This window comes from Cuculus canorus, chromosome 5, assembly GCF_017976375.1.
Source record: "Cuculus canorus isolate bCucCan1 chromosome 5, bCucCan1.pri, whole genome shotgun sequence".
NCBI classification, from domain to species: Eukaryota; Metazoa; Chordata; class Aves; order Cuculiformes; family Cuculidae; genus Cuculus; species Cuculus canorus.
Window position 1 is genome coordinate 25,938,323 of NC_071405.1, and position 20,264 is coordinate 25,958,586.

The 20,264-nt window shown below is 39.0% G+C and overlaps 1 protein-coding gene across 13 annotated transcripts in view; it reads left to right on the forward strand.

Moving 5' to 3' along the window:
* Nucleotides 1-20,264, forward strand: part of LOC104057757 (protein TUNAR) — a 171,233-nt gene that overhangs the window by 126,592 nt on the left and 24,377 nt on the right. For 4 of the 13 annotated variants that reach the window (XR_008450074.1, XM_054068225.1, XM_054068227.1 and 1 more), the window contains one exon: nt 7,479-7,770. The exons of 1 other annotated variant lie outside the window; for it this stretch is intronic. Coding sequence is in view for 4 of the 12 variants with exons in the window: in XM_054068225.1 (XP_053924200.1) it covers nt 7,732-7,770 (39 nt within the window). In the remaining 8 variants the exon portion in view is untranslated. 8 more of the 13 variants (XR_008450073.1, XR_008450077.1, XR_008450075.1 and 5 more) reach the window with 7 other exon arrangements.

A 20,264-nucleotide genomic window follows, 5' to 3' on the forward strand; every position in this document is an offset into this window, starting at 1 on the left:
AAGCAGCATCAGAGGTGCAGGACTGTCTCCATTTGGTGCAACAGGCTGAGCAGTTTTTACCTGAGACTAATAGTCTCCTGGGAACAGAGCCCAGTCTTCCTCCCATAGAAATCAGGGACTGTTTTGCTACCTAGGTCAGAGGAGTAGGATCAGACAATTCATTTTGGCATGTGACTTGTGTTCATTACTGATGACCCCCCTCCAGAAATGCATTTGCTGCTGCATCTTGCTTATACAAAATGGCATTCTAGGTCAAGAGATCCCTTTTTAAAATAAGTTGAAATTATTCCTTTATGTTCTGTTTGTGTGCTAAGAAGTTCGTTTCAAACCAGATTTTCTTCTTCTAAAGAAAAAAAAGATACTTATTGTATGTATTTTCTGCAGTGAATATGGATGTACTACTAGCCAAGTAGTCACATTTTTTGCATACATTTTTGATACAGCTATATTGAAATACTATTTTGAGCATTAGCGTGATGTAAGGGAAGCACATTAGCAGTATATGGCAAATTAAACTGAAGGTAGCTCTGCAACAGACAGTTATTACTGTATATCTGTTGTTAATAGCTACACTGATATAAATTAAGGACAATTTAATTGAAATCACAGAATGCTGGAGGTTTACTTTCCTATAACTGAAATTTAAATCAGATCCATTAAAATTTATTTCAGACTAACTGAAAGTATGAGCAAGCCTGATAATTAGTAGCCATAAGCCACAACCTTTTATCACTCATTAGTTAGTTAGTAGTTAAGTTGTAGTAAAATAGCATTTATTTAAAAAGAAAGAGCACAACAAATCTAAAATGTTTTGCATTTGACCAGCTTTACTTGCCATTGACTGTACAATGGCAAGTTGCAAGTTCTTAACAGCTATGATAACCTAGTCTGATTTGCACTGATGGAAACTAGGAAAGAATGAGACCGGTTGCCATATAGAGTATGGAAAATAATTATTACAGTTATATTGAGTGTAAAGTATGTTAGAAATTGTTTTTAGGGATGTTAAGTATACTGCAGATAGATAGAACTATGTGTATTATCTCTGTCACGCTTTTGGACATTTTTATTTGAATGAAGGACTATTTCTTACAGTTACATTTTGCAGTTAATCAATGATGATTATCTGGAAATGCACTCGCCGAAGCTCAGGCTCTCATCCATTTATTATGGCATTTAAACTAAAAAGGCAAGAAATCAATTCAGTTGTTTGTGCTGTAATTGACTGGATAGTAATTGATACACAGGATGTTGAAAGGTCAAAATGAGAAACATATGCAGAAAACTTCTTTGCAAATTATTTTCACAGATTTTTAATTAAAATTTGATTCATAATTGAATTATATCTTTTATTTCATGCTTTAAATAATTCCTATGATCTATGCATATCTTTATGTTAAAATAACTGTATCCTTTACATACAATGCTGCTTCTAAATATCTAGTTCAATTCTCAAATGGCAGCTACAGAAGAAGGTGCAACCTGCAAGGAATAAAATGATGGTCTCTATCAACTATTATACTACAGTTCGGATGAAGGCCAGTGTTTTGGTAAACATGCTACTTCATTTGCTTCTCGTGGCTGGGTGATACTGTGGCAGGCAGCTGTGTGAACTAGGGAAGAGGTTTCCCATGTCATTCAGTTCACAGCCTGCATGACTGGCCCTCTGCAGTGTCCTGTGAGAAGGCATCTCCTGGTGACAGTGCCTGCTAAGGCGGTCTGAGCACCCAAGGAACAATACTGCCACACTTCTGCTTTCAAATGCCTTGTCTTTGCTGCTCTGAACACTTGCAGGGAGATTCCTGGATGATTTTCTGCTTCAGCTTCCTAAAGCCTGATGACCTGTGCCCACATCTTCCAAGTCCCCAGGGGCCTCTGCTGGTCTTCATGCTAGGTAGGGCGTGGTAATCGCTTGGCACAGTAAGGAGTCTGTCTGCCCTCACTGCCCTCCCTCCCTGCAGCACAGGCATCCATGCCCAGCTGGAGAAAGGCACCGTTTCCACAGCCTGGGCCACCACTTTGTGCTTCCTGCAGCCCTCACTCGCCTTCTTCAAATGTTGTCCTCCTTTCCTACACCCTGAATATATTATCAGAAGGGTCTGTTTCCTTCCCGTTTGTCTTCCTAGGGCCTTTCTTGTGTTATCAGGTCTCAGCAACACAGAAGTGCCAGGCTACAGTCTGAAATGGACTTCTGCCCAACAAGATGCTATAGCTTGTTGCTTCTCCTCGTTGTTTTGATGCCCAGGGTCTTGCAGAATGGGTCCTACCTGGCTACAGGGCTTGAGCCTAGAGGGACACTTGTGGTCTGTTTCGGCTGCAGCAACCAGTATGGGACACCTGTTGTACCAGTCCCCTGGGGAATGAGGGCTGACTGAATCCTAGGTTGCTCTGATCCTTAGGCTCACAGGACACTCATTTTCTCAAGGAAGATAATGCTACTGTTGAAAGGAGAGAAAGGTGGGAAGAGAAGAGATAAATAGAAATTGGAATAGAAAGAGAACAAGTGCACTAGTCAGCCTTTTCAATGCATAATAAAAAGCATTTATATGAGATTAAATTCAAGCCTTATGAAAATGAGAGCTGCTGTACTTGCTTTCTGTGAGACTAAATTTTATCTAAGCAACTTCGGATTTTCTGGAAAAAAAAAAAAAGGAATTACACAAATGTTTACATCTCTAAATCTACCTCTCCTACAATTTCTTTAAGTAGTCTGATGGCTACTCCTTATACACCAGTTTTCTTTCATTTTAAAATCACCAGTTGTTAACTTGCCTCCGTTCTATAGTTGTTTTCTTTTATTGTTTTGCCCTTGAACTACCCTTCCCTAGCACTTTTTAAGACATTTGCTCCAATACAGAGTGCTTCAACTTTGTTTGGTGTTCCTCTTTATAAAAATAAAGTACAAAACAAGACATGTTAAAATGTTAATAATTTGTTGTCACACTTCTTAAAGATTGAGAATAAAAGCTGAGGATAAAAACAGGTACCACCATGAATGTAAAGGAGTAAAAGTTGAAAAGATGAAACAACTACAGCTTATCATGTTAAAACGAATTTTCTTTACTATGTGTGTGGTCAAATATGTTCATGTAGACTTAATAATTTCTTTCTAAGCATTTGGGAAATCTCTCCACCTCTTTTTGTTCCCTTAGTCTAAACCTTCATACAGCTTCCAGCCTTTCATCACTCCCAAGCTCTTTCTCTCCCCTAATCTTTTCTCTTTTTCTATATTTTGCAAATACTGTTTAAATGAGATCTTGTGCTAGCTTCTCTCTTCTATTTATTTTTTAATAAATCATTATACAAATTCAAAGGATAGAGTAGTCTTTTTTCCCATATTCCCTTAAATTGAACCATCTTCCTCCACAGGTTGGAAGAACTCATTGACAGGCACATACAAGTTAACTGTATTTAATCTCATCCTTTGTGTCACCTTTATTTCCATAAGAAAAGAAAAAAGGAATATTGAAGCACTATTTAACCTTATTATCAGAGCTAGATGAAGCAGTCGTCGCTTGTTTCCTTGTTCCCATGTTACATGACTCACCTTCTAAGCCAGACTGTCTCTGTTACTTTTTATTTTTGTGTGCATTAATGTGCATCCCTATACACACGGAATTTCCAACTCAGTTTTCTGTACTCTTATGATCCAGTAGTCAGTGTGTGATAAGACATTCCCTAAAAAGTGACAGAAGAATAAAGGTTCTGATAATTTTTTAATCTAGAAAAGGAAGAGACTGAAAAGATATATATATAATGCATTTTATATACACGAAATGTAAATGCAATGAGGAATGGAGGACATCTTTTCCTTGTTTGTTGCAAATAGGACAATAAATAGTATGTTTGATGCAGCAACGGAGTTTAGAAATACCCTTTTTGTAGTTACAGTAGTGAGGCACAGGAATAAATTGCCTTTTAAAAGCATGGTAAGTCTCCAGAAAGTAGACTTATATGTACTGTTTAGAAGGCCACTTTCTAGGACTAGCAAATGTGTGATTGAGCCTCCTGTGAGACACAGGTGGGTTGGCTCCCTTTCAACTCTGTTTTTTGTCGTTCTTCAGCACTTTTTTGCAAGTAAACTTGTAGGTTAAAGGGAGAAATGTCATGTTGTCCTGGTTTCAGCTGGGATAGAGTTACTTTTCTTCCTAGCAGCTGGTATAGTGCTGTGTTTCAGATTTAGCACGAGAATAATGTTAATAGTGCACTGTTTTAGGTATTGTTGAGCAGTGCTTTCCCAGTGTCAAGGCCTTTTCTGCTTCTCATACCACCCTACCAGCAAGCAGGCTGGAGGGGCGCAAGAAGATGGGAGGGGACGCAGCTAAGCCAGCTGACCCCAACTGACCAAATGGAAGCTCCATGCCATAGAATGTTGTGCTGAATATAAAACTGGAGGAATTGGCTGGGGTACAGTGACAGCTGCTCAGGGCTGGGCATCAGTCAGTAGGTGGCGAGCAATTGCATTGCGTGTCATTTGTTCTGTATATTCTTTTATCATGACTACTATTAGTATTACTCTCTTTTCTTTTGCTGTCATGTTAAATTGTCTTTGTCTCAGCCCATGAGGTTTCTATTTCAATTCTCTTCTCATCCCATGGCAGGGGAGTATGCGTGAGTAGCTCTGTGGTGCTTGGTTGCCAGCTGGGGTTAAAACATGACACATATATAGCAATGACACACAACTAAATGCATGATTTGCATCAACAACTGATAGAGTAAAACTTCTTAGATTTATTTGTATCCAGTAACAAAGATAAGGTACTATGAAAGATAGTCAAAAGAAGCATCAAAGAGTCAGAAGAAGAGATAAAAGGAGGAAAAATGACACCAAATGAATTATATAAATGTGTGACCATATGAATCAAGAATAGTCTATAGTCTTAATCAAGAATGTTTAAGATGTGTGTTTAGTGTGTTTTAATGTGTTTAACCTATGTTTGGTATGTTAGAAGACCTTAGGAGACTGATTTTCATGGAGCAGGTGAACTACAGAATCTCTTCCTTAGAAATATCCCACTGTATTCTGTTGTAGGTAAGAAGCTATATGATTGTAATTTACTAAATTGATACTGAAGTTCCCATATTTCTCTCTATGCTATACTTGGGGGATTAGGAATACCCAGTATATGCTCATATCAATAGGTATACTGGATAAACTGAGTATGTTGTTCTGCTGTCTATCTGTTTCATACGGCAGCTCTGCTGACCTAATCCAGTGGTCCTTCCTGAGCTTTAAATATATGTGAAGCATTTGGCTTTGCTAAGAAAATGAGATTAAACTGTAAGTCTTTGTTTTTAAAGCATGAAAACAGAGTGTGGTGAGGCTAAGCTACTGTCAGAAAAGTTACTCTTTTACTTAAGACAAGCTGTCCCCTTTTCACAAAGATCCTGAGTTTGCCACTTAGATAGCACAAGCAAGCTATACGTTGGAGTTTTTCAAGGAGAGAGTCATATAATTCTGTTTATTTATATGAATGCAAGCTAAGGCAGTTCTCAGGACATTGCCCTTTAACTTGTCCTATCACTATAACAGAAATAAAGAGCTGATTTAGCTTGGATGTTTGAAGTAATCACGCGTGAGCTGTTTGGCCAAGATCTGATATTGCACTTACTGCCAGGTCACAGGGAGAGGAATCTTGAGGTCTTTTAATTTTTTACATCTTACCTGTGCAACAGGAGGACATCTTAGTTAGTGCTAAACAAATGCCACGATCTGACTAAGGATTTACTCGAAACAAGAGCACAAGAGAAATGTCTTGGTTTGGACACTAGTGTTTTGGAGATTACCGAAGTCACAGAAGTCAGTGGAAGACTTGCCACAAATTGCAGGGTCAGGGCCTATTCAAGGTCCATCCACTTGGCACCAGCCTTGCAGAGATACTCCGTCATTCCTAAGGGGCTGTCAATCGAGGTGCTCTAGGAGGAGCCCCTTGGAGCCAGCCCCAGTTGTTCAATTAGCCCATTTCTTTTCTGGGCCAAAACTAAATGGCCTCATTGCTGCTTCTGTTCCATGGGGAATTAAACACAATATTGGTCAAAGCAATGACAAGGTTATGTCAGAAGCTCCATTTTGCAGTCTCTGACAGACATCCAGACAATTCCTCTGGACAGTGGCTTTGGTTTACTGTGTGCTCTTTCAGCCAAATAAGTGTCCACTCTGTCTGAAATGCAACTTGATAAAGAGGTCAGAAATAAGTAATACCTTTACTCTCTTACTGCAGGGACAGGGCTGAAGTGGCTACAGCTTCAACTGGAAACTCACTTTTGAACCCATGAGTTCCCACTAACAGGGGAGTTGTTTGTAATTTTAACAACATCTTTGCAGCATGCCTGGAGAACCAGAGGGTTAATCCAGCTTCACTTTTCGGAAGGGTACTGCACCACCCTCGTTCTCCTACCTCTCACCCTGCCAGGGTGGGTTTCCCACAGCTGCCACCCGCCCCCCCCCCCCCCCCCCCAAGCCCTGGCACCCCAGGTGGGGTGATGGAGGGGTGGAAGGTGCCCTTTGGGGCTGCAGCCATGCTGTCAGCCTGAAGCGGGGTGCTTGTCTGAGTCCTGCCGCTACCGCACAGGTTGAGGGGAGAAACCTACCCTCTCTCCCAGCTGCTTTAATGGGATCCTCTTTTTCTTGCAAAGATTCCCCGCGGGGCAGTTGAGGGCATACTGGGGAGGCTGAGTGAGCCCTGGGAGCAGGAGGGAGTGGGGAAACGATCCCCTCTCCCAGCTGCTGTTGCTGAAGCTGTGCCGGAGCCGTCAATGTGGCTCCCCAGAGTTAGTTGCTCAGCAACCAGAATCAATTAATATGCTTTGCAGAAAGTGCAGGGGAAGCCCAAGCTTCTGTCAGCGAGAAGGCAGGAGGCTGAGGGTGACTCAGGATCCCACTCCTGCCTGACACCAATTCGGTCCCACCCTATCTTCTCCAACTCCCCCCCCATCCGCCCCAGCCCGTTAGCCACCATTCTTTATCCCGTTCTTCTTCCTCATCATGACTTAGTGCATGTGTGTCCAAATCCTTCAGGCATGGTACCTCCCTCGCTTAAGAATTCTCCTGCTTCGACAGTTTTGCTTTTAGATGTAATCTGTATTTTTGGGTTATTTGTCAAGCTTTCTCCAACGCTCTTCTAGAAATTCTAATATTCATGTTCTTTGGGAAGGAAAAGGGACAGCTGATGTTTTTGTCAGATGGTTTTAAAGATCCTCGGGATGAGAAGGGTTGTTTGGTAGTGCACAGTTGAGCAGCAGTAATCAAAATGCATCATGTGTGAACTGGGAAAGTTTTTGCCTCTTCCTTTATTACAGGTAATCAGCACTGCATATATGAGACCAAAGAGGTAGTACTGATTGTTGTGAAAACGTAGATAATAGAATAAATGAGGGGTTGTTGCAGTTTTTTCCTTCTCCTTTTGTGCATAGTAATTTCAGTGCTTCGGTAAGGTATTATTTTATTTTTTTCTTTCTTTCTTTGATTTTCTTTGGAGTCCCTCTGATGACACCATGAATCTGGGAATGAAGAACTTCTTAGAGCTGATTGGAAATGGCGTTGTGGAGCTGAAGCTTAACTGGAGGAAATATATCTCCTGAAGAAGTAAATATAATGCACTGTAAGGATCTGACTTCTGGTAAAAAATCGAAGCCTAGAGAAAACTTCGCTTTGTTAGGAAGAATGGGTTGGACAATTTTCTTCATTTCCAAAGGATATCTGAATGCCATGCTGAGCTTAATCTCTGCAGCATGCTCTGTGCTTCTCATCTCTTCCTGATGCACTGCATGGTAAGGCCTTTTTCCTTTCTTTTAATAATAACCATATTTCTGATATGAAGAGAGGTAAAAATAATAGCAATAATCAAATGAAAATTGTGAAAATGTAGAAAGCTGGCATAAGAATGTTTGCTTGTATGGTTGTTTCCAGGAGCAAGTGTCCTGATTACTGCAGCAGCTTTGTAAGATTTGTCTTTTTCCCTTGCTTTCTGACAGTGTGTATGTGTGCGTGTGTGTTTGTGCACATCTGTGCTGTCATTTGCACTTGGACTGGGACATCAGTAGATGTATTGTATGTATTTCCATGCTGAAGAAGACGTTTAAGAATTTGCTTCAGCATTTCTCTTTTTTTTCCCTTCTTTTGTACCCCTCCTCCTGTTTTCTCTTTCTCTTGCTCTGTCTGTCTCTCTGGGGTCATGGTGCTATACCTACCTGCACCTCAGTTGTGCACTGACTGCTAGAAAGCAAAAACAGAAGGTAAAATAAATCCTGTATCACTGTAAGAATAGATCTCAGTAGGTATTATCTGAGTAAATAAAAGCTACAGAAGGGGTTTGAATGTCTGAAAGATATGCAGGTACAAAAGATTTACTTTATTTTGTTTCCATTGGGAAAAAATTATCAAATGCAGATTTAGATGCTGTATTTTAGATACAGAGGGCGGCAGATCCTTTTGCACACATCAGAAAGCCAGAAAATGACCACTGTGAATTTTGACAATGTTACTCTTGATGACCTAATTCATAAAATAAACTCAGTACGAGATGTTATCATATCAAGTAACTTCTGCCACATATTAGCAGAGCGTTGAGAATTATTATAACAGGTTTCAGTAGATGTTATATTTTTCATTAACAGCTGGTAATGTGCTTTATCTTCCTGGGTGAAAGGTGCTAGGGAAGTGCAAGGTGATGTTATTAACTAACTACCGGTCTTGCCAACATTTAGTATCATTATCAGGAAATTGCCAAGCAGGTCAAGAATTATATAGTGACTGTACTGAGATGGAAGAACAGGTTAGTTTTCTAGAAAGGTTGGTTTACTTGGATCTCTGTTTCAGAAATTACGGTAAAACTAAAATATGAAAGAGTGGTGATGTGAAATATATGTATTTTCTTCTGCATTTTGGCTGATCACTGACTTTGAAAGAAGGAGAGCCTAGTGCCTCTTGAGAGGCAAGCTGTGGGTAATTCCGCTGCTTTTGATTGGGGTCAGAAATGGACCAGAAGCGAGTTTGTGTGACAGTTGTTACAGGCTCTTCAGCTGGGTATGGAGGTGATGGGTTCCTGGCAGCAGGTTTTGAGGGTGAAAGGGATGCAAAGAATCAAAGCAAAAAGGCCAGGTCAGGCTGCACCAGGATGCATGAACAAGAATCAAAGCTTAGATCTTATTCAAAAGACTGAATGTTGAGGTAGTTCCCAATAAGTGTCCTCCTTGTATGATGGAGGACTCCATAAGACAGTTTTTAGAGATAATGGTAATGCAAATTTTTCAGATCACTGCAGTAGGAGGAAACAAATATGATACAAATACATTCTTGTAGTGTGACACTTTTTCAGTATGATTCAGAGGAACCAGCCTTGATTTTAGGAATGAAGTGCAAAATATGTATACATGTGCATTGAAGTACATTTTTTGTATATTTCACCATCTCAAATGTGTATAAGAATCAGCAAGGAAAACTGAGGAAGGACAACACAACACATAAATGTTATCTTCCAGTCTGCAGTGTTGATATAATCTCTTACTTGTGGAATTAGTCCCCTCAGATCTGTATATGAACAAGGACTGCATTCTAAATTCAAGTTTCCCATTGCAAACCTCACATCAGCAGTTCTCTTTCAATCAATGGGACAACTCGGAGTAAGAACTACTCATGTGAATAAATTATGAAAGGTTCTGGAAGACCAGGCTCTTTGATTGTCATGGCAACAGATTTATTAGGCTTTGGGCATAATTTGTACTTCCCTTCTAAACAAAATAATTTTTCCTTTTACCCATGTGAATTCTTTGGCCTTGTAATTAGGACAAGAAAAAGAGGTTAATTACATTCTTAAAGATCATGCAACTGTACAGATAGATTGTTACTGAAGAATTATCAGAGTAAGCAAAAGTTTATTTTTATTAGTAGCCTTCAAATCTGAAAAAGGTGTATTCTTATTGGAATCATTCATCACCTTATTTATTTTTGAGACAGTATTAACATTGCTACTAGGTATTGTCAATTCTTCCGGCAACTCACCAAAAAAAAGAATTCCTTTAAAATATCATTGATCTTATAAAAGTATTCACTATTAATAGGTTCAAGGATAATTACCAACTTTCTACTACATTAAATATGTTCAGTTTTTAGTTAATACATGTTGTTCAGCTGTTTACTTGGTTGAGAAACACCTATATCTTTATGGTATAGAAAGAAAATATGAAGTCATAATTACAGCAATCTTCTTAGAGAATATAGATATATATTGACATAAGAAGTACAAAACATCTGGATTTTCTTTCAGTTCAGTCTTGCATATCTATATCATTAGGATATATATTATGTAATAAGTAATATTTCCTACATTGCAATATATGAAGAACAGTTCTCTTTCAGAATATAATGTATAGGATTTTTTTTTTCTTGGCGCTAGGTTATGCACTATGGAAGAAAGGAAAATATTAGAAAAAGCAAGGGTAGCAACCTTTAAAATGTATCCAGTAACACTAATGCAGCAATAAGTTGATTTTTTTTTATGTCTATGGTAACAACATATACATTGCAAGAATAGTGGATTATTTTCTAAAGATCGTGCAATTTTTAGAGAGAAGGTTTGCACAATACAGAATGTTCGTTGTCTTTAACAGATATTTCCATCAATGATTTACTGTGACTTAGAACTGTTTCTTAAGTGACATTTTTGATAATTTACTTTAAACGTTTGCACAAAGCTGTATTGGGCTTTCTCTGTCAATTCTAAAGCAACTAAAATTACTATTTTCCTTTTCTTTTAAGATACTAGTCAATAAAAGTCTGATGCTGAAAATGCATGTATTTCATTTCAGTGCATTGAACTGTTTATTTAGATAAACTGTAATAGAGCTTGAACCGTCCGCATTATCAGGGAAGTTAAATTGAACAGTGGGAATACTTCCTACATTTGCAGCAACTATTTCTAGTCAAGAAAAATGTGTTTTTGTAATGCAACACACAAGCAGTTCCTGTACTTGGAATGTCTTGAGTTGCATTGAGTAAAGATCCAGTGAAAGCCTAATTTTTGGAAGGCACATGAATTATTCAAAACCATAAAAGTCTTAAACTTCTGTTGTTTAAAAAATATTTTTCTGACAAGAAATTTCAGTAGATCAGCATCTGTGTTTTTCATAAACCAGGATAAAAAAATGTAAAGACAAAATGTAGTTAAAAATGAAAAGCTCACTAAAAATCCATATTATGGAAATACTGATTTCAAAATTACATAACATTTAATTTTAAAGTTTTTAATTAGACTTTCATTTGTTCCAAAAAAAGGTGATGATACCTGTTTATCTGTTTTTCTCAGTGAAAATTTGCAACACTTAATATATATACTTTTTTTAATAGGGAAATGTTTCATTGTACATTTTTTAACTATGTCTGTTATAGCTGTCCCGGTATTTATTGGCTCTCACAGGTCTGTTCTTTACTTAGAAGTGAAGATATTACTGATACTGAGCAACAGTTCTTACCAGGTCTATGATAGACATAAAATCTGATTGTGATTCCTTCTTTTAATTCTTCTTGTGCTTTCAACGAAAGACAAGCCTCCACCTCAGTAAGAGTTCTAAAGATACCAGAAGAAGTAGTTTTTTTCTACAAAATCCTTTAAGAGAACTTTGGAAGGCATGCAGGCAAGGAATAGAATTAATGGAGTAGTAATATCCTTATTAAATAGATAAGGAACAAAGAAACTGCCCAAAGGTATGCTGGCAAAGGAAGAGTTCGGAATTGAACCCAAATGTCCTTATTCTCAGTTCATCACTGTCCCTGTAAGGTTATTCTTCATTTTGTTCATTTTTTTTGTTTAATGACTTGTATTTGAACTTTTAAGTTAATACTAGTTGAAATATTAAATGTGAAAGGGAATTATTGATGCATACTTCCTTTCTTGTCTCACACAGTTGTCCTAAAAATTCTTTTTTCTCTCCTGAGCCATTCTATTTGAATATAACCATTAATGATGTAATTGCTTTACTACACAGTGAAACTATATCCTAGATTAAACAGAAAATTAATAAATAAAAAATATCCTAGGCATGCCATACAGGTTTTGGGGGTTGTACATGTGTATGTCTTTATGCTGTCAGGGTTTGTGGATAGCTGTGGGGGTATGTAACTGTATTGGGGGCTCTTTGTAAATGAATCAAATTCCAATCCAGTTAAAACATAAAAAGACTGATTTTTAACTAGAATTCACACAGGTCATTATGAATCCAGCACTTGTGCACAAAAAGGTGACACAGAGAATGTAGTACCTAATAGAGATTCTTGTTAACCCCCCAGTATGCCTCCTCTATCCAAGGTAATCTTTCAGCTTTTTATCCTCTTTATGATAAAGGAAAAGATAGTTTGTACAAAACGTACTTATGTGCTAAAATTACATCTGAATTTGAGTAAAAAAAATCTACCATGGCATCTTAATGCAAACCCAGGAAAATTTTGAATGTGTTGAAAAGGTAAAAAGCTTTTTACAAAAGTTTGAGATGAGTTCTGCAGCAGAATACCTCAGAATCTTGAGAGAGATCTGCCTCACTCTGATCTACTTCTACATCTCCAGCTGTGAGACACCTCTGGGTGCTGACAGGTACCATACTTATCCAATGGCACATTCATATAGAAGAGTATGAAAGTCTAATTAAAAGCAGTACTTCTGCTGGAAACCTCATCTCACTAGTGTTTTATTCCTGACAAATGTTAAGGAGAGAACTTAAAATACACCTTACTGCATCAAGTACACTCTTATTTTTTTCTGAAATGAACTGTCTACTGGTTTACTATGGAAAAGGGTTAGAAAGGAATGCCTTAGTCAATACATACTCCATTATAGCGAGCAATAACATAATTTGCTTTAAATTACTGTTCTCCCATATGCAGAGTTCAGGGTAGCCAGAAGGATCACCTGCACTCTATTTTCATCAGTAGTGGTGGTTTATAGGGTCATACCCAACCTTCCATCCCAAACTAGACCTAATGTTATCTGTATATAAAAGAAAAGGTTCTGAAAGGCTTTTCCAGTTAAGCTGACAATTTTTCTATGGAACTTTGGATATCAGAATACATAAAAGTGTTTAAGTTCTAACACATGCTGGTGTTTAAGAGCTAAATGTATCATATGGCCTCTAGTTCCTTTTTAAAACAGGGCGGCTAATGGATCCAATTACCTTTGAGGATCTAAGTATGGGATTCATAGCATTTGTTTATTTTCTACAACATTAATAAATCAGGAAAGTAAATCTAGTTATTATAGTAGGGTATTTATTGAACTTTGCCAGGTAAAATGCTTTTTCGTTGGCCAAGAAACACTGGACAACCACTGAAGTCCGTGAACATAAATAAAGTATTTTATTTATGGCAAAAGCCTCAGAAACAAAAAGCCTGGAGAAAAGTTGATAAGCCGAAGACATCAGTAAGCTCTGATGAAACAACGGATTGCAGGAATGGTAGGGGATGTCTGCTACATCTCTTTATGAGAAGACAGAGTGGAGCAATGCTTATTCCAGTTTTCAACTAAGGTAGACAGAAAAGTGGTGTGAGTAGAAAACAGTGTGGTGTTTGTGAATGTAAATCATGCCTTAATAATCTGTTAATATTTAATGAGGATCTTAATGCAATGCATGTTCTTAACTTCTGAAAATTGGGGACTTATAATGTTATGCATATGTCTTTAGATATTGAAAAACATGACTTTCTCCTCCATGTGAAATTGTGCTATATTTGATGAGAAAAAAATAGGACTTTGCATTGACAAATACAAAATCCTAACAATACTGTCTGTAAAGTGATATGTTACTGAACTATCTTAAGAGTACCATAATCTTTCCATTAAGGAAGGCAAGTTTTATGCTTGGAAACAAAACCATTTCACTTTTTGGATGAAAATCAGATGGGAAGACTGTTTAATAAGACCTATGTGTTGATGAAATCTCTTTTTCATTTTGTGGCTAAACGAAAAACTAGTTGAAGGGGTTTTGTTCAGGTATTCACAGCAAACTTTTCACTGAATATAGAAGTAGTACGAAATACTTAGCAGGAGAAGATAGGAGTTTGGAAGGGCTTTTAAAGCATTCTTGAAAGTGGCTCTTAACGAATGATTACAGTGGCCCTTAGGATAGTTTTGTTTCTGTGCTGCTGAACATAGTACTTATTCTCTATATGTATTCATCAAAGCTAGATGACAAAGCTTTCCTTAGGAAGACTCACCCATTTCGCTGATATCATATTAATTTGTTTTGGATTCCAGTGTTTTTGTTCCATAGGAGATGCTTTATGTTTTATCACAATGCTCTGGAGCTTGGCACAGCTGGGCGTGTTCTCAAGACACTGCTATGGCAATGTGTGAAAATCTACGTTGTACCTGCTCCTTTGGCTCTCCTATGAGATATTATTAACTCAGTATAAAGGGAACAGCATCTTTGGCATGACTTCATGAAATGCTCAGAGCGTTTCAAAGTGTTGCGTCCCTGGGAATATCCTGAGTGTACAATATGACGTACCTTGTAATATGATTTTAATATCACTAGCACATCCCAGCTGACTGAAAAAGTGTTGGTCATTTACTTCTGCTCCTGATTGTTGTCCCTCAAATTCTGCATCTGTTCGTGTCCTTTCTAACGGAATTGTAAGGGATCACTGGTTTCTTTGAGTCTAGTGGTTGACCCCATCCTGAAAACTATGCAACGGATGTTTAACGCAGAAGGGCCCACAGAACCTCTGCTCCATCAATTCATGCTCACCACAAAATAATTTCAGTCCTCTTTACCAAATTTTAGTGAGGTAGTAAAAGACGACAAGTCATATCTGCAATGTTTGACAAGGGGAGATAGATCAAAAGCATCACTAAAGCATTATATTCCTTTGAAAAAATTAAGTAGGCCATGCCTGAAATTGCAGAGAGAGCCCTTCAAATGTTTTGATGAATCTGTCTCCATATTAATTTGTGATCTCTTATGTGGCTTTCGTTAGATTTATGAGTAGATGAAGAAGGCACTCCAAATGTCACAGGGATTTTAACATCAGAAACACTAGTGCTCCCTGCCTCACAAGCTGATCCTACTCACAGCCGTTTTCTGCAACCTCGTGTGGAGGTGCAGCATCTCCCTGCAGAGGTCAAGTCACACATACAGAAATGACCTTTCTGGATCCCTGCAGGTCAAGCATGGGAGGAGTACAGTGTAAATATGATGCAAACAGACAGGATCAATAAGCAATTTCCCTTCATAAATAGGAGACCTCCCTGACATCAGTTCTGTATGGATAAATCCCAAGCATTTTTACCAAGTTACAACACAGTAATTATTATATATGCTAAGAATATGGTGGCATGTCCTCCTTGCTCACACAACTGTAGCAAATGCCTGTGCAGCCACATCTTCCCTTGTTCCTTTTTGTGTCTACGACAGTCCATGTGAACACGCATTGCTAACCACCATGACAATGTATCTGGGTGTATCTGTCCCTGGTGTATGTGTGTGTGAACTAAGCCTCTTACCCCTTCAGTGCATATATGCATACCCCTCCTGCAAATAAACACAGCTGTGGGATCACCCCCTGTCCTGCCTCTCCAGGGACCTGATCTCCCAGTCACCTGTGGCTTATGGACAACTCGTCAGCTCATGATGATACTGCTAAGAACAGACCCCTCAGCTGCATAAATTACGTGTGCACAAGTGGTGTCTCCTAGGTGAGGAAATGGAAAAGGTAGCATGGACTCAGGGGTGATGGCCTTGTCACACTTCTTCTCTTGTTCTATAAGCTCTGCCAGTAGGTCTTTGTGGGCTGCATCCATCACTACCACTCCTCAATGCAAAGGCCCTTGTGTACATGGCTCAACTTTCACCTGTGTGTTAGTATATGAAGACCACTTCTACTTCTAGAAACAGATCCTACTGAAATGCAATGAGCTGAGATGCTTTGGATAGCTGTTTTGGTAAGGATATTTCAATCAGGTAGGACTTTTCCACTTAAACTGCTTGATTTGCTTTACACTTTGGGTGTGAAATGCAGTGCTTTGTGCATGAATATGTCTATGTCCTCTGTACTGGAGTGAGAGCTTCCATCCTCCTTGAGATTGTCACAGCCAGTGTGAAGTGAACAGGAGCCAGGAAAACTCTACATAAGAAAGTCATCACAGCCTCAGCTCCTCACAGACAAAAAAAGACTGTGCCAAAGCTGCTGTCTCCCTCACACTTCTTTTTCTTCTGGTCAAGGGGTATGAAGTTCCTTCCCTCCTGTGCTTTTATAAGATGTAAAGATGCTGGATTCTCCTGGAAATCAGGTTACAACCATTGTGTAAGTCAGTTTCCAGAACTGTTCTTCTGGGCTACTGAGCCATGCTTGTGTGTCCCCAGGTGAGGATTAATCTGTTAATGTTTGTAAAAAGCTATGTAAATGATCTGTACAATGCTGACAGATCAACTACTGCGTTGTTCACTGGCTGCTCCTCCTGACACTTTAAGATGTATGCCAAACAATGTTGACACTTTCAGATGGCATTCGCTGATGTAGCTTGCTGCCTTAATCCTCTCAGGATTTGGCCCTATGTTTTCTAGCTTACTGACTGGGTGTTACAGCACAAATATGCTGATGCTTTTTCACATAACCTAGAATATAACCAATACATCAATTTATGCTTGTGCAGGACCATGAGCTAAAAGGAAACCTCTTTTTTATAACACGTGCAATTCAGGTCCTGAAGGACAGATGGAAAGCAATGAGGCTGAGCAGATCTTGGTTCCCTGCTTGGCTGTAGTCAAGAGGCAGAAGCAGAAACTGCTTCTGTGAGCTGTTGGCAGGATTTGGCCCTGCTGCGACCGCAGAAATAGCTGTGAGGCTTAACATAAGCCCCTCCGAGAATGTGAATGCAACCAAAGAGGAGGATGTACCTGAAATCTGGGAGTCTTTCTGTCCTGTGCTCATCACATAGATTGCAGCTGTTATCTGTTATTGAGATCAGAGCCTGACAGTGGTAGATACTGTTTAAACAGTAGGAGAAACCACCTCTTCTAGAGAGTTAACTTATAAATTAATGCAACTTCAATAACTAACTCTGCAAGCACTTAAAACAACAAGAGGTGGCCAAAAGATGAGTAACTAGTTTCTCTAACTGCTTTACCACTTACCTGGTCCCAGTTATTAGCATTTTATCAGTATGTGGATTTGTATATTGATTTTTGGTATGCATGATTAAAACTGTCATTATCTTTAATACTATTTGCAGAGAAGATAATTTGCCATTGATCTTTGCTGATGCCATTATGGATATATATAACTTTTCCTTAAATACCCAGACAAGGAAGCAATACTGCAGCATGGGCTGTTTTCACTACAAGCTGTTACTAAACGAGAACAGGACAGCCAAAAGGAAAGGACTTTCTGTGGATCTTTGTTGTCACATGGTCCACTTCTTTGAGGCTACTGGAACTGATAACTTACTATGTGGGCCATTTTCAGGGACTCACATGAGGATATGGAGGCATTACACAGGCCAGCAATTTGGGTGACTAAGTTATGAAAAAAGTACTTTTTCTTTTTGTCACTATTGCTTGTCTAGGCAACCTGTGCTTTTAAAGGTTAGTCCAGTACAAAGTGGAGTCAGCAAGAACTGTGCCACTGATTTTTTAACTCAGCTGAATCACACCACTGGCTGGTTTTGTCATCACCACCAGTAAATGTTGCTGTGATAGAAAATATGAACAAACCATGACTTTGTGCTTTGTTTCTTTGCCCAAAACTTTCCTTCCATTCTTTTCCTGTCTTAAATATTTATCTGCCACACACTTACAGCTTCAATAAAAGTTCAGGCCATATCTCTGTGTCTCTACACAATGCTTTTTTGTGTAGGGCTGCTCTGGAACTGGGCATCTCTGAGATTTAGCACACGTCTTGTTTTGTTTTGCTCAAACAGCCTTTTGCCAGCCACAAAACTCCATGAAAATGATTGGCGATGAAAGGAACTGATTTCTTCTTCCTCCTCATAAAAAGAATGCATATTTCCACTTACGGTGTTTATTTGCACTCATACTAAACAATCTATGTAAATGTTCCCTGCTGGCATTAGTCTAGCCGAATTAAGTAATAGGCAGAGGCAAGGTGGTAGGGCACAGGCTTTGGGATGCATCTAATGTAACAGGACTGTCACTGTGGTTTCAGGTAGCTGCTGCTCAAGGGTGCAGGGCCTTGTACTTTCTAGAGACTTATGCTACCACCTGGCTATGTTGGAGCTACCTCAGGCGTGGTTATGTATGCAGCAAACCTGTGACTGCAGCAGAGATATAGCCGATGTCAGTTATAAATGGCTGCAAGTTCGAACAGAAGGAATTTATAAGCCATGCTTGGAAAATCTTAAATACCTTGTTTACTGAGCTGTTAAAAAAATAAAAGGTAGCACAATAACAAAATAATGAAGACCAAACATTTGTACCTCATCCTTTGACGAGTTGCCTAGTAATATTCTACTGTTTACAGTTTTGACAGCAAAAACACATAGAAAAAACCCCCCCATAATTAGCATTTACAAGAAGTCAGGAATGAGAAAACGGAAGGCAACAGAGACTTGTGCTAACAGAGTTATTATGACTCTTGAGAGGGCCATCTATGAAAAGCAGTCATTTTTTGCAAATCCCTGTTTTTCTGGTTAGCAATTACCACCTGGCAACAGAGAGGGAGAAGCAGCCCTTACGCTGCTTTGACAAGGTGGAAATCTGGTGCTTTACTGAAACATTTGGTAGCTCTGCACACAATCCTTCTGGCAGCATGTACCTGAGGAGAGAATGCTAATGAGTGGGGAGGATGGAGTTGCAGTTGATCAGAGCCAGCATTGTTCATGCTGACCAAGTTCCCTAGTGCCAGGGGTGTCCCTATGCTCATGGAGGTGCTCCTTGGAACTCCAGAGGCCCTGATTCCCCAGTTTCCACATGGATGCTTCATCCACTTTGCTATCCTTCTGGTGACAGGCAACAGCATACAGCAAAAACGTTATTGCAAGTGTGGCATGGAGGAGAAAACGTTATTGCAAGTATGGCATGGAGGAGCTTTTTCTTAACTGATTGTGAAGTGATAGACCATGGTGTACATGCAAGTTATCTATGAGAATGCTATTCTGTCCTTAATTATTTGCAAATACCTGCATGTGGTGAAGTCCTATGCATTTGTAAGTCATACACATTTTCTCCTCAGTAGTGTTTACTTTCAGCCCAGAGAGAGTATATAGCGTAGCTGTGACCAGAGCAGAGGGAAGTTACCCAGCTTTACTGACAGATTTTTATGAAGGGTTTCCCAAGGCCAGCCTGCAGCAGCGTGCAACTACAGATATGCTTTTGACATTTGTAGTCAAGAAGCAGCGGTATTCAAAGTAAAACACCACCAGTGGGTTTCCATAAAAACCATGATTGGTAGATTATTTGTAGGGATTTGAATGTAGCTATGGGTTCTACAGCTCTAAGCTTTCTCTTGGAAGGACTCCACCAGCATACATTTGACATCCTTTCTCCCCCAGAGCACAGTAAGCCACAGCAATGCTGCTCTGCAAGCTACCTGCAACAACTCCCTGCTAGTGAGCAACTCCTGCTTTGGTTTGGACCCTCCAGGTAATCTCCGGTCAAGAAAGTACTGGAGAAAGAATGAAGGAATTGGGAGCAATTGGAAAAAAGAGAGTCATGAGCTTGGGAAGACAGAGTCAAGAGTCTTCTGAATGTTTTCTTTCCAGAATAAGCCAAAGAGTACACCTGACCAAACCTTAGCTTCCTGAAAACTTGACAGAATTTATTCTTTCTCCATAAAATAGATTATCCTTTTGGAAAGTAACTGAAGTCTTTCTTACTAACCCACAGAAAATATATTGTCCGGTTTTCCTGTGGCTGCTGCCACAGGTCCTCCTCTGATTACAGGCATGAAATGCAGGCAAATGTAATTATGATGCAGGCAGTTTTATGTGTCCCCAGACAGGTTTTCAAATAGCAAAAAGAATATAAATATTGGATCTATGGAAAGAAAATGTCCACTATTAAAATCAACTCCCAAGCTTGTACTGTGAAAAAGCTTTCTTCAACACAGCTGTCAGCCCTGCTGAGATTTTAAATTGGAGTTTGTCTAGTGTAACTCTCACTTGCTATTTAAAAAGCAAAGTCAGAAGCATTAAACTTTTGTCTTGGGTTTTAAAAATATGGGAAAACTAATATAATTGCTGTACTAATGTAGAGCTATGAGCTTTTAGGCTCTCCAGTTTTTGGCAAAGGAAGCTTATGTCTTTTGATTCATGAATAAGACG